This window comes from Myripristis murdjan, chromosome 6, assembly GCF_902150065.1.
Source record: "Myripristis murdjan chromosome 6, fMyrMur1.1, whole genome shotgun sequence".
NCBI classification, from domain to species: domain Eukaryota; kingdom Metazoa; phylum Chordata; class Actinopteri; order Holocentriformes; family Holocentridae; genus Myripristis; species Myripristis murdjan.
Window position 1 is genome coordinate 2,042,115 of NC_043985.1, and position 15,405 is coordinate 2,057,519.

General features: G+C 40.2%; 1 protein-coding gene across 1 annotated transcript in view; it reads right to left on the minus strand.

Moving 5' to 3' along the window:
- The window catches only part of lrp5 (low density lipoprotein receptor-related protein 5), an 83,407-nt gene that overhangs the window by 11,142 nt on the left and 56,860 nt on the right, over window positions 1-15,405 (minus strand). Inside the window, exons 12-20 of the mRNA XM_030053903.1 lie at window positions 9,841-10,057; window positions 9,378-9,531; window positions 9,076-9,211; window positions 8,348-8,592; window positions 5,094-5,278; window positions 3,648-3,796; window positions 3,282-3,459; window positions 2,155-2,351; window positions 674-879 (exon numbers count right to left, since the gene is read on the minus strand). Coding sequence (XP_029909763.1) covers window positions 674-879; window positions 2,155-2,351; window positions 3,282-3,459; window positions 3,648-3,796; window positions 5,094-5,278; window positions 8,348-8,592; window positions 9,076-9,211; window positions 9,378-9,531; window positions 9,841-10,057 — 1,667 coding nt within the window. The remainder of the gene's footprint in view (window positions 1-673; window positions 880-2,154; window positions 2,352-3,281; window positions 3,460-3,647; window positions 3,797-5,093; window positions 5,279-8,347; window positions 8,593-9,075; window positions 9,212-9,377; window positions 9,532-9,840; window positions 10,058-15,405) is intronic.

Here is a 15,405-nt window from a genome sequence, read left to right on the forward strand (position 1 = left end):
ACATCTGAGAGCCATCAAACTACATCATAATGTGGTAAAAATCTTTTACAAATCATTTTCTGCTCTTTATGAAATGACATCTAACAATGACAAGGAATTAAAGGTTGTATTATTGACAAAATGAAATACAGCACAAATCGCATAATCTTTTACTCAGCTGCAAATGAATATAATTCTATTGTAACCTTGTGGGCTTTAGGCTATCCAAATCCCCATTATGTTTTATCTTGTGGATTTTTTCTGCTTTAAAACCATATGTCCATAGTTCATTACATGGAGTAATAGAGTTAAGAGATGGTTTTGTTTCTTAAAGAGACAGTTTATTTTGTATCTGGATGTATGATTTTCAATAGCCTAGCACTTGTTGGACTTCTCAGCATAACTCACAAATAGTGCAAATAATACAACGAGTGATATCACAAGATACTATGTACAGAAAATGATAATGTAATCTAATTACACTACTTTTGAGCATGCATTATATTTTGTTTTTGTTATTATATTTTGAAAGGACCATCTCCAACACTGAAGTGGGTTAGTTCAATTATTTGATTTTCAATTATTGTTTCAGTGTGACAATTTCAAATTCCATGCAATTCTAAGCCAACCCTGCAGGAACTACTCTCTTCAACATTTATTTTAGGGGTGCACCAAAGCAAAAAAATGAGCTCACCCTTTCTCTGCATTGACCACAATGGCCCGTGGCTTGTCAGTATCGTCCTTCAGCACCACGCCCACACTGTGTCCATCCATCCGCTGAACATTGATCGTATTGGACATCTCACAGGTCCAATAGACATGGCGGCTGTAGCTGTCCAAACTCAGATCATGAGGCTGGTTTTCCACTGGCTGTACCATGCTGTTCACTACCATGGCAGACTGTGGGCAAATATATAAAAACTGTCATGTCATCACACTGGACTCATTTAAAGATGTGTTTTAAATAGAGTGACTCTATTTAACCCTTTGAAACCTGGGCAAATTTGCTTGACTTCATTAAAAAACATGGGAAAAAAATTCAAAGCTATTTATAATTACTATGATTATATATTTAAAATTAAATTAGAAGAAAATTAACATAAAATTTCCACAATACCCTCCCCAAAAAAGGTAAAAATGGAAAGAAAATGACAAAAATAACCCCCAGTTGTAAAAAAAAAATAAACTAAATAAATAAGTAAAGAAAAATAAACAAGAGGATGACCACAAAGAACCACAAAATATATTTTTGAAAAATAGAAAGACAGAAAGGAAGAAAATTAGTGAATTTTTTTGCAGAGGGTTCACTGATAATGTTCATCTGTCAAACACAATATTTTGGACTTCACTGATGTGATTTTCTCAAAAGTGTCAAGTCATGTGAGGCTTCACAAATTGACTAAGCCAGTCACATGATAGCAGCTGCCTATGCATGGAAAGGCAGATTTCAAACCACTGTCAAAAAAAAAAAAAAAAAAAAAATCAGTCATCAAGACAAAAATCTGAAAATACACATATTGCATCTAGACAGCATGGAGATGCTGCTAATTTGTTTTTAACAATGATTGATTTGCTCCATAAGTAAAAAACTGATGTTTGTACTTTGTACTTTGTACTGATCTTTGTACAAAAGTGTACAAAGGTTTCTTCGGTATTGGGGCTACAATTTGATGAAAGTTGAAAAGCTGTAGCACATATGGTTGATTTATTATAACACTTTGAAGTTTTGAAATTTAGAGGCTTGCTGTAGTGCCACCATCAGGACTATTGGCTTGTGTTTGCAGCTGAAGTAATCTGGCAAAATTTGGTGATTTTTCGTGCATGGGAAGTAGGACTTCCTCGGAAGAAAGAAGAAGAGGAAGTAGAAGAAGAAGTAGAAGAAGAAGAAGAAGAACACACAGGAATACAAGAGGGACCTGGCAGCTTAGGCTGCCCGGCCCCTAATAAGGTGACATATTTGTCACTTTATTAGGTGACAAATATTTCACCTAATAAGGGAGGACTGCATCATTTATGAACTGAATCATTCATGTTTACTCTGCGCTTTGTGCATGTATTCACTGGAAATATTGTCAGATTGCTGAGGCTTTTGTTCGCCGTTGTTTAGACAAAATATCAATAACCGCCATACCAGTCAAACATTGCTATCCACCTGTATATCTATCTTATTATTACCATAGCACCATCGTCTCTGGCCCTGCGTATGTTCTGTCGCCCGTCAAGCCAGTAGACCAGACGGTCCAGCGGGTCATAGCTGACAGCTCTGACGTTCCTTAACACATGGATGGGCAGGATGATGTCTGGGCTCTGCTCTCCCAAGACCATCCTGCTAATACTGGCCTTCTGACTGAACAGCAGGAAGCTAGAGGGAGCTAGAGACGGGGGTGGGGGGTGGGGGGTACAAGAATGGAGAGGAAGAGTTTCCAGGTTGAGTGGACATAGTGTTCTCTTGCAAAACTGCAGGCACAAGTTTGCTCAATGCACATTGTGAAATACAAACACAAATAAAGCAGGGTCCAAACCCAGCAAGCCAAACCTAATCATACACACTGTTGTGCACGCACACACACACACACACACACACACACACACACACACACACACACACACACACACACACACAGGATGCAAACAGCTGAAACTGCAATCAGTGATAGTCCCAAGGGATGAAAAGTATGCAATGAAGACAGAGAGACGGATGAAGGAAGTATGCTGGGGCCTCAAGTGTGTATGTGTTCACCCAGACAGTGTGTGCTAGGCATTGAGCAAGGCGGAGAAATGACCGAGGTAGATCTTAACAACTTGTACTGCTTCCATTACACCATTCAGTCTGAATCCATTTGCTCTAGTCAATCAATAATTAATTATTCAGAAAAACAAAAATGTGGTAAAATGGAAAAGAAGTATCAATAAAAACAATATTTCTTTTGTTATGTTAAAAGAAAATTAAACTTTGGTAGAGTGTTGTTTATTTTCATGTAATTACAATTATTTGTCAAAGTATTTATCAGGTTGTTTCCTGTAAATGCTACTTGCCAGATCTACTTTCCAGTTCAAATAGGAAAATAACAAGAAACATAAAAATTTCCTTTAATTTCTTAAAAAATGGGTACCAGAACTTGTTTTTAATATTGGCATACTCAATTTTCTTTGCATTCATTTATGTAATGAATGCCTGTATTGTCATTGCATGTTCACATACAACGTCTCTCATAAAATAAAACTGTTCCATTCACTCTGCCCAAACACACACTCACAAGCATTTTCCCACTTCTTACATCCCACTGAAACTCTGAACTTACAACTGCAGTTTCGTCCATCAGGGTTTAGGGTGTAGTGGGACGCACAGCGGCACTGGGCACCGGCAGGGGTGGCCAGACAGAGGTGGGCACACTGTCCGTTGTTATGGGAACAGTCGTTGGCACCATCCTGACGAGATGAATGGAACACCAGGATGTCTAGCATCAACTCCAACTGGCCCTGGGGAGGTAACCAAACCATCAGCTTACCAAGTCATCAATGCTTTTCATTGGTGTACTTTCAAACACCAAAGAGCATAAAGACATAATTGGCATAATCCTTTCTGTGTGCTAATCAATCTAATCAATCTGCTGAACAAACTATCAAGATTAGCTGGAAAAAAAAAAAAAAAAAAGGAATAGGTGTACCTGCAGAACCACAGTGCGGTTAAGCCCGCTGCGTTTGTCAGCCCGCTCAATGCTCCGCAGGTTAAAATCCGTCCAGTAGATGTAATCCCGGTACTGAGTCAGACCGAAGGGGTGGGGGAGGTCGTCTACGATAATCTCTCTCTGCAGACCTACGGAATCACCAGGGTGAGAATATAGCCACAGTCCAATAAGTGTGAATATTAAGTGCCTTGCTCAAGGGCATTTCATCCATAGTGGATCTTCACTGTAAAAAAAAATGCTATGGACATCCAACTATTGAGCAAATTTAATGTATAGTTTTGAAATGTTGCATAAAATTAGGTGGGCTTTCATCAGCTGGTGTGTGAATAGTTTAATTAATGGTTCTATGCATGACTTGTATTTATTTTTCTTTCCATACATGTAAACCTATCACTCTTGAATGAGAAGGCCCCTGTCCTTTAATGTATTTTCTTTGCATTAAATAAACGTTGAATGAAAATCAACAGGAAAAAATGAGTGGGTAGATGATGAGAAGTGGTAGTATTACGATAGGACATTCAACCACAATCCTTTCATGAGTTAACCCTGCATGTTGATGTAGATGAGTATGCAGCTCAGTCAAACACGGAATAATACTGCCCTGCATAGTTTAACAGCAGGAGATACTTTTGTGTGTCTTAATGATCCAGAGCATTACTAACGTTTAGATTTCATATCCGTAACAATTTTACCCACAAATACTATCTGCCCTTTTGAAACCTGAGCACATTCACTTGATTTATTTTGAAAAATGTTGCGGAAAAGGCTATTAGCAAATTAGCAAAACTTACCTGAAAATTAGCAAAGAAAAAAGTTAATTACTTTTTAAAGTTATACATTTAAATGTCAGATCAGTGATGCTGGATTTATGTCAGATTTCTTGTGAGAGACACACCTATTCACAAACATTTAACCCATTGAGACCCTTTGAAACCTGAGAAAATTCACTTGATTTCAATTAGCAATTGAAGGCAATTAGCAAATTAGCAAATGAGTAAAAATCACGGTAAGTAGTAAATTAATAAAGATTACAAGAAAATTAGTAAAAGTATTAAATAAATAAATAAATAAAATTATTTTTTAATGAGTAAATAACTAAAGCATTAGCAAAATTAGCAAAAAAGAGAAAAAGTACAAATCTATTTACAAATATAAACACACACACACACACACACACACAGACACACACAGACACACACATATATGTATAGAATTTACATTACAAGAGAGAACTTGTATTTTGTTATAACAGCGGTAGCAATAATAAATCTAAGCCCACCCATGGGCTTGTGGCTTTCAAACCGCATACAATGTTTGTAGGGCAGAACACAGAGACTATGCATAAGTGTACAGTATTTGCATCTAGCTGCTTTCTTGTTATTGCCCTTGTCAGTATCATTAGTACTGGTATTCATGCATACATACCTTGCATGTTGGTGCTTTCGATCATGCATGTGTCTAAGTCGGTCCAGTACAATCGATGGTCAACATAGTCAATGGTCAGTCCATTAGCCCGGCCCACTTTATCCACCAAGGTCACTATGGTGCTGCCATCCATATAGGCCCTTGCTATACGAGGACGACCGCCCCATTCTGTCCAGTACATATAGCTGGAGAGACAAAACAATCACTTGATACAAGGGCTGTCTCAGCCTATTCAGTAAATATGCACAATCTATACTGAATTCTATGGCTCGTTACAATATAAAAATAACACAAATTCTACAGAAAACAATGGATGCTCTGAATTTTTAGGTTTCCTATCAGGATTAGCCATGGGCAGCTGCAATCTAAAAATATTCTCATTAGACTTCAAAACATAATTTTAGCAGAACCGTAATGTGTGAATGTGGGTGTGCTTATTGTTTCTCGTCAAATGTTGTTTTTCCTTGTTGCTATGTTTGCCATTGCTCTATTTTGTTTTGTTGATCTTCTCTGTAACATACTTTGTAACTTTGTTTCCGTGAACTGCTTAACTGTGTGTGTGTGTGTGTGTGTGTGTGTGTGTGTGTGTGATCATAAAATTGCATCAGATGCCCCCAGGCATGTGGGCTGAGAGTTTTGGGCCATGACACAATGATATCAGCAGGTGAGTGACATTTGTTTAACAATGTGGTTTTGGCAAAGGTGCATGTAGCCTTCACATGCATGCAAACACACAGATTACCCTGGCTGGAGGTGATTTGGCTGGCAGTGAACAGTGATGACACTACCCACCCTTGTTAACACACATTTAAAGAGCATCATCCCTTGCTCAGCTGGAGATTATCGAGAAAAGGGGGAAGAGCACTGGGTGTCAGAGCTGCATACCAACACAATGACATGGTAACACTCTCACTGCCTCACAGAGAGTGAAGAGACATGTTAAATGAGGTCACGGGTACTAATTCATTCACCTTAGAAGAATTCATACCTCCAACATTATGCAGGTGTCCAACAGTGAATCACTACTGCTCCACCCAGGAAGGAAAGCTATACAAAGACCAGTTTGTATTCTCTTTTACGCTCGGCACCAGAGACAAGGGTTACGTTATGTTACGCTATGTCTATGTGCTTTAGGACGCTTTAGGTGAAGGACTGTCACCATCGCTTCAACAGTAACATTAACGTCAGGTAGAGGCATGTCCTCCATCCATTTGAAACCTGAGCAAATCCACTTATACCTTTCAAACACATGGGGGGAAAGGCTGATTAACAAATGACCAGAAAATGAGCAAGAAATTAGGGCTGGGCGATATACCGAAAATTTACCGATACCGAAATTTATGACAATAACCAATGTCACTTTGCTCATGTCGGTATGTTCGGTATTTAAAAAAACAAAATAAAAGTCGTTTTTGTCTTTTTTGGCTGTGTGTAGGTAGGCATGTTCATGTCCCTTTAAGACGCTGTACTACGTGTACAGCGTGTTTAGTCACGTGACTCCACCCCCTCCAGTCTGCAACAAGAAGGGAAAGAGACGCTGAGGAAACGGAGGACGGTTCAAATGTAGAAGCGGCTGCAGCTGCAGCTGAGGTAGTCGAAGTAGATTCAGTCGAGCAGGACTTGCTTGTCATATTTTATACTTTTAAACTTGGTTTGATTGTCAGTTATTCAATAAATTTAACTAAAAATATTTAATATGTATTTTCTTGAGTTATTCTCAGACAGCACAGAGTTAGAGTTGCTCTTCTCAGGCATGCAAACTTGTTGCCTTTCAGCTACAATCGCCGCTTTTTTGGTCAGTCGGGTCATTCACGTGAATCGTGTAGTTTGGAAGAGACGCCTGGCTTCCGAGTCCGATGGAAAGTTTTAACATTAGTTTGAAGGAACCGCCTTATGTTAAATTACACCTTGCATAACGTTATGCTTCGAGCAAAATGGCTAATGTTAGTTAGCAAGACAAGCAGGCCATATGATGCTGGAATTTCCATTAGCAAGATAGCGAACTAATTAGCCAGCTAACGTTAGCTAGTTCTAATGTTACTTCCAGCATGGTCTGCTTGTCTTGCTAACTAACGTTAGCCATTTAGCTCTAAGCACATGCTTGCTATGTAAGGGCCTAGTCTTCCAGCTAACTAGCAACTCCCGATATAGGAGCGGGGGGTGCCCCCCCCCACACACCCCCATGACACTGAGTACGTTTACATGCACACCATATTCCGGTTCGGCTCAATATTCCGGCTAAGGTAACTGCGCCGCGGCAACTGGAATATTCCGTTTACATGTTACTTGGCATGCCCCCGTGTTTCGGCGTATTCCACTCTCTGACGTAATGCGTCACTCAGCCGCGGGGGGCAGCAGCACGCGTATAGGCGTCTGGTCTGCCGGAAAAACAGACGAAGAAGTCTTCTTCCTCGTCTTATTCTTCTTTTTCTTCTTCTTCTGTCGCTAGTTCTATGTTTTCTCCCATCGATATACTCCGTGATATTTAAGTCTTTCATTAGCTGAAGGTGGACTGCAGTCTCCTGGCTCTTGCTGCTGTTCGCCATGCCGTTTGCCGCTTGCAGGTAACCATAGCAACGAAGACGCCACAGAAGTCCTTGTGAGTCGAGCATGCGCAGTCGTGACTGAATATTCCGGTTCGGGGAGTTTTCCGACTAAGGTGGTTACATGCCCCAATATTCCGGTTGGAACAGGAATATTCCAGGGGTCTTATTCGGAATTCTCTCCAACCGGAATATGACCTTAATCGGGTTCGGTGCGTGTTTACATGACACGTGCGCAACCGGAATATTGCGAATATTCCGGTTAATACAGGAATAAGGTCTGCATGTAAACGTGCTCACTGTCACCTCTTTTACTCTGAGGAGTTTGCATGTCTGACTTCTGTAAATACAGCAGTTATAGCAAGTAGGAGGCATACTGTCAATAAAACTGGCTGTGGAGCAAGACATTAAGCTGCTATTGCCCCATCTAGTGGCAAACGGAAAAAAGCTTTCCTTCCATTGCAATAAATAGGTCCAGGGAGGCATTCTCTTGTAACTTGTCTTATTTCTTGCTGATTTTTAGGTCATGTCTTGCTTAATTTGCTCATCAGTTTTTCTTTTCGTTTTTGAAAGAAATCAAGTTTGCAAATTTGCCCAGGTTTCACCTTGCAAATTCACTTGTTAAAACAAAACATGGGAAAAAGGCGATAAGTAAATAAAGTAAAGTAAAACAGTAAAAGTTTAATGAAGGCGATTCTTTCAATATGTTACCCGTTAGCTGGGTCCAGTGCTAGTGATCGCGGGTTGTCTAGTGAGCGTGGGTTGTCCAGATCCTTACAGACCAGAACCTGGCGGTACTGGCCATCCAGCCGGGCCACCTCAATACGGTTAGTGCCTGTGTCCGCCCAGTAGATGTTGCGACCCATCCAGTCCACCGCCATGCCCTCTGGGTAGTCCAGTCCAAACTCAATGACATGCTCTATAGCACTGCCATTCATATATGCTCTACTGATCGTCTGAGAGAAAGACAGAGTGATGTGTGAGGGAGAGAGAGAGAGAGAGAGAACTGATTCCCACTTAATGTGGAAGCAAATCGTTTTCACTAAAACAAATTCAGATGAAGCACTAGTGCCAATTTTTATTCACAGAAACATTACAAATCCCACTTTCCTGCAAAGTCTCACAGGGTTAACTTACTTTTTCATAGAAATATGTCACCCTAACCACTTTTAATGTTTCAATTTTATGTACAGAATTCAGTATTATGGTAACTTAAACTACTTTGATTCAGTGAATCAAGTCTCCAAATCATCATGAAGTGCAACAGAATTTTAATTAAAACTGAACATTTTCATTCGATCTTGTGCACCAGGTGAACTGTCAATTTATTTGCCCAAAAACAATTTACCAGCGTTTTGTGTCTGGCTGATGAAAATTTTGGAACCTAAATATATATACTTATACTAAGAACCCTATTAAGATCACAAATAGCAGCACACCTTGGCCTGTATGTCTGTCCAGTATATCCTCCTTTCAGAGACATCAAAGTCAAGAGCAGAAGCCTCTTTAACTCCAGTCAGAGGAATGGCTACGTCGTTGCTGTTGGTACCCAGAGAAATACTCCTGATGTTGTCCCTAGGAGCAAAATTTCACCAAAAAAAAAAAAAAAAAAAGACAATGTGAAGTGAGACCTCACCAATAAAGCCTTTTTGAATGTGGGTAAACACTACTCAGCTTATGTCTTCTGCATAACACATCAAGTGGAAGCACACAGTCACAGTTTCAGCTGTGCTGTAGATACCTGTTGGTGAAGAGCAGGAAGGCCTCAGGGACCACACAGGTCTGGAGGTCTGAAAGGAGCTCCATACCCATGGGACAGGCGCAGGCAATACCCTGCCGACGCCAGAAACAAAGATGGCTGCATCCCCCATTATCTACCGCACAGCCATTTGTACCTGGACAAAGATGCAGAGAAGCAAGGGGGAAACCTTAGAAAGTTTGATGTTGCTCATAATGCCATTAATTCACATATATGCCTATTATAATGGTCAGTTATGTTAGTTAAACACCCCCCCATTTCTTTATCCGTATCTGTAAGCTTTTTTCTTTACAACCAGATTTACCCATGTTATCATTATTTTTATCTCATATTATCTGACAGGATGCAGGCTTAAATGTATCTGTTCAGACATCTGATGCAATTTTGACAAAAGCATGTTACACTCTTTGCCTTGGCTTATAGACTCTACGTCCACCCTCCTTACCATAAGTCTCAGTCACTTTAGTAGCTTTGAGCCCCATTAAATCAGGCAGCTGATCAATGATGATTTCTCGTACAGCCGTGCCCTTGTGGACTCTCTCAATGCTGCGTCTTTGCCAGTCGGTCCAGTAGATGTAATCCCCAAGGAGAGTAAAACCAAAGATATGAGGCAGTTTGTCCTCAAGGAGAGTCTGTCTGTTACTGCCATCCACATTAATCACCTGAGACAGGAAGGGAAAGAGGAAAACATTTGGTGAGCTTCACTAAATGTAACAGTCTTATGTTGATCCTGGTTGAATGTGTTTGCACACCCTAGTATACTTAATTTTCTGACCATGTGGAAAATCAAAAATAAAACAATTTGGTAACAGCTGCCTCTGAAGTCCAAAAGCTCACCAAGCAGGCATAATTAGCCAGCAGGATGTTGTAATGATTCAAGGCTCAAGGCAACAGCTAAGGCTTTTTACTGTCTTAGAAACATACAAACTTAGAAACATAATGTGCTAAAAATAACAAAGTGCGTCACTGCAGAGGATTGCTGTAGTGACTAGGAAGACCTTCCACCTTGACAGCAAGCTCTCCATCTTGAAGTGTCCTTGAGCAAGAAAATGAATCCCAAGCTGCTCATGGGCTCCTGCTCTGACTGACCTTGCCCTCCCTATGCAGTGTGAGGTCAACAGAAAACACTATTTCACACAGGGAACAAGAGGAGCACACATAATATAGAGGCGAAGGGAGAAACAGGAAAAGTGGGAGAAAGGAAAGAAAAGATAAGGACGGTAGGATGCTATTGTCAGTTGAAAGGTAAAGCACTGGAACTAAAGAGGAATAATGGAGAAAAAGGTGAGAAAACTTGGATGTCCAGAGTAAAAATACAAAACAATGGCCAAAAGTAAAAGACATCTTGTGGGAGGTTGGTTCTGTGTGGATGGACAGAAAAGGAATATAAACTGTAAACTAACTAAAGCACTGTTAAAACATCCTTCTCAGTTACACTGTGCTCCCTTGGCCTGCTAATGCAAAATACTGGATTTCTATCTTCCCATTCACTTCCATAGCAAAACAGCTCTCAAAAATATGCCTATAAAAACAACAGCAGTCCCAGCACCCATTTTTTGTGTCATTACAATTACTTATGGATGTACTATTACGTTGTTTCTGGTGCAAGGCTACTACGTGGAAGTTTCCTGCCGACCTGCCACATCTACTTTCCAACTGAAATTGGAAAATAACAAGAAAAGGGTACTGGGACTTATTGTGTTGAAAAAGAATTTATGGCAGGCTGCCATTCAGAAAAATTGCTTGTATTCAAGGCCAGTTCATAAAAGCACATCACCTGGTGTAAGAAGCATGAAGCCTAGAGACCTGAGCAATGTCAAAAATAATCTGGTCTGATGAGTCTGTCAGTGTTTTCCTCAATCCAAACAGGTCTATATTTGGAGAAACGAGAAAGAAGAAGAAAATCCGCACACTGGATTCGAGCTCCCAATAGGCTTTACTGACGACGTTTCGACCAAACGGTCTTCCTCAGGCAACTATACAGGAGTGACATGGCAAATGGCAGGTGTATATATAGGCCGAAAGCCTGGTGACATCACAGCTCTGGCAATTATCAATCAAGCCAGGCGGCCTCAAGTGAGCCATATATGGGCATATATGGGCTAATATTCCCACCATACAATACAATGCAATATACACAATAAATACAAAAAATACAATGTGCACAATGTACAGATTATTATAAGGAAACCATACAAAGACACAACAAAGGCATGAGATCACAGTCTGCAAAAAGTTTTATAGCTAATCAACACTGTTCGGAGAAAAGACACACCAAATAGCTATAAAACTTTTTTTTTATTGTATGGTGGGAATATTAGCCCATATATGCCCATATATGGCTCACTTGAGGCCGCCTGACTTGATTGATAATTGCCAGAGCTGTGATGTCACCAGGCTTTCGGCCTATATATACACCTGCCATTTGCCATGTCACTCCTGTATAGTTGCCTGAGGAAGACCGTTTGGTCGAAACGTCATCAATAAAGCCTATTGGGAGCTCGAATCCAGTGTGCGGATTTTCTTCTTCTTTCTCGTTGTGACCCTGTGATCATCCGGCACCTGGCCTAAAACAGGATTGGATGTGCGCGCAACCACTCTGTCTATACTATATTTGGAGAAAGACAAAATAGGCCATGAACTCATAAAAACTACTTCCACATCCACCACCACAATTAAACAAAGTGGTGGTGGATCTGTAATGGTGTCGCAGCCATTGACAAGGGGTCATTAAGTCTAATGTTTGATCTGCAAAGAAATATGAAAAACTATATAGACACAATTCCCTTATTATATTTTCTTACTGTAAGATGATTATGATTTCATACATACTGCTAAATAAGTTCAAGAGTTGTTTCCTGAACAGTCAAACTCCTCCCCAAGCCCTCATCAGCAGATCTCAACATCAGTTAACCTTTAAAGCAAGTAGCTTTCCTCTGGAGGTTTTCCTTCTTGAAGAAAGATCCAGTCCAGTATCCACTACACGTAGTTCAGGATGCAGCTGTTCTGAGGCAAGAAAGTGCTTCTACTACTTATTAGCTACTTGATATTCACATATTGTTACTGTTGCTTCCTTGTTTTGTCCATCCTCTGCAACTTCTTTCATTCTAGTTCTGTAGTGACACACTTGCCTTGGCTTTATGGTTTAAATGTGAAGTCCTCTGTAAACTCTGTTCAAAACTGCTAATCTAAATCACACCCCAATAAAGAAAGAGTTGGACTTGACCAATTAGCATTCTCAAGATGAAAATGATCACAAACAAGAAATGCGTGAAACAGCACGCTCGCACGCACGCACACACACACACGCACACATGTAAAAACACACATTCCCTCCTCTCTTTCACTTTCCCATTTACTATGTGACTGCCTCCCTCCCTCATTTTCAAGTGTGTTGTATGTGTGTGCATGTGTATGTCAGTCACAAGGCATTACCAGGCTGCTGAAAACTGATACAGCTGTGTGTGTGTGTGTGTGTGTGTGTGTGTGTGTGTGTGTGTGTGTGTGTGTGTGTGTGTGTGTGTGTGTCTGTGCGTGTGTGTGTGTGTGTGTTACAAGCAGAGAGCGAGAGCTGTAATTGAAAAGGCTGCAATTAGAGCTTGTGTCCACCCCTCCTCTCCACGGCCTGCACTATTACTGGATCCCAGGGGACCAAAATAGACACAACCTTTTATTTTAGGCACAGTCAGCTGCTGCCTCTGTGTGTGTGTGCGTGTGTGTGTGTGTGTGACCACAAGCTGCTGAAACTCCCCTGAGTGCACCATGCCATAGATTTTACAAGTGTGAGGAATTCTGTTTGGCAGCTAGCTACACTAATCTTACACAGCAAACAGATAAGCTGGACCCTTTGAGTGGACTACAATTAATGTATAAAAAGCAAGCCTGTGTATAATTTTAGTGAGCAATGATTATGGGCCTTTTTTCCAGTAAGCAACACTGTGATATAGAAACATTTTCCCTCACACTGTCTGGAAGCAAAATCACAGGTGAAATTTTGAAATCTTATCGTACATACAGGCCTATTGGTCTGAGATTTTCTTTCTTCACTGTTGTCTTACAGGACTTCGGTATGTATAGGATACATGACCATGTATATATTACTGTTCTTCCATTGGCATTTTTGGCCACACCAAGTTGAATCATGCCACGCTGATTAGCATTTCCCTTACCAGTTTCAGCATAACAAGCTGTGCTGAGGTGTATCTGAGATGGACCATCACCAGAGAAGAGAAAAAGTGCACTGGACCGGCCCTCAAGCGGACTATGGCAACATCACAGGGCTTCATCATTCAACTGAACTGAAGAATGAACAGCTCTGAAACAGAGCTCTTTACAATCAGGAAGTTGCTATAGCAATAACTTGTGAAAGCTATACTGTGGTTGTTAGTGTAACCATGTAAAACATTAGCTTCAGCGAATCTCTTCATTACATTAACATGGTTCATGTCAAATAAATTAAACAGGGAGGGAGGTAAAACTAGTCAACACGCCCACAGGCGACTGGTGTTGCTTCACCATCAGTTAAAGACACGCTCAAGCAAGAAGCCCTGTTGTAATGGAAGCGCAAATCCCAGTCGCACTGAGCTGAGGTGCCAGTAAGGGCCACCACATGTGAATGGAAAATGGAAAAAGGAAAAAGGCTATATGTTCATAGTCTGAAATCTGACATTTAGGTACCAGCTCTTAAGAGAAGATCCAAACAATGGCTATATTATGGTTACATGTCCACTCCAAAGTGGGTCCCCTGCAACTACATTCTGTTTTCAAACAATACCCAGCAGGCACTAGAACAATGAAAAAGAAAAAAAAAAAAACTAGAACTACCTAACCTTTGCCATGCTGGAAACAAACCACACATCCCTATAGCACCAATGTGTTCCCGGAAAACTAGTCACTGCACCAAAGAAGTCATTTCGTTTCTATTCATTTTAGTCAAAAGACAATCAACATCAGCTGTCATGATGTAATACGTTCACTGACATTTGTGATTGCTACAGAAAAATACAAAATCACTAATACTGTTATTACTTTTTCTGCCCTATGCTGAATATTGTCAAATTTTTGACAATATTCATCATGAAACTAGGTTTTAAAATGATGCACAGCAAAAGAACAATTGATGAAGCTTTAAGAAAAGCGAGAGCAAGAACAAATCAGGTCAAGAATACATCCTTGGACAGCATATGAGTGACAGCCATATGAATGTGTGCATTGTTACGGCACTTCACACAAAGACTTCCTCTTTTCATCAATGCCATTTCCTGTGTATAAAGACTGCCCATGTGTGTTTGCTCTGCATCAGTGGTGGGAGGAGAACCAAAATATCTTGCTCAAGTACTTTTGGAGAGTTTTACAAAATTTGTCATTTGTAGCGGAAGCAGTTTAAAATTTATTAAAGTGCTAATATTCAAAACACACCTAAGCTGAAACAAAATTTCTGATGTTACGTGTGTGTGCTTCCCAAAATACTGTTGATAACAGGCAGGCCTTTGTCACTTTTCATATTTGAAATGACACATTTGACTGAGCCAGTCATCTTCATGTTTTATTACCAATGTGGGGAAAAATCGATACAACTTTGGCTTCAATCATTTAGAAGGTAAATCTAAGTTGGACATGCTGCAAGAAAAGCTGCTGCAAGAAAAGTCAAGTATTGCAGTAATATGACCAACATGCAGGGCATACTTGCCCATACCAGGTACAGATTGCTCAAGAAAAAGAATAACCATATGCTTTTTGTTTTGCTGCTTGCTTTCTATCATTAGACCTACAAAAAACGTTAAAAGCTCAAAGTCTATTTGACAAATATTTGTCTTTGGAAAAATGACACTGCTGTTTTCCATAGTCCAGTTTTCCAAAATCAAAATCATCAAATATAAAACTGAATCGCAGTAATTACAGTTGCAACACACTTCAAATCACCACCCAAGTATCACTAATCATATCATATCTGGGGGTCTCTGTTGATATCCACATCTATATTTTATTGTGACAGACATTGTGATAAGCT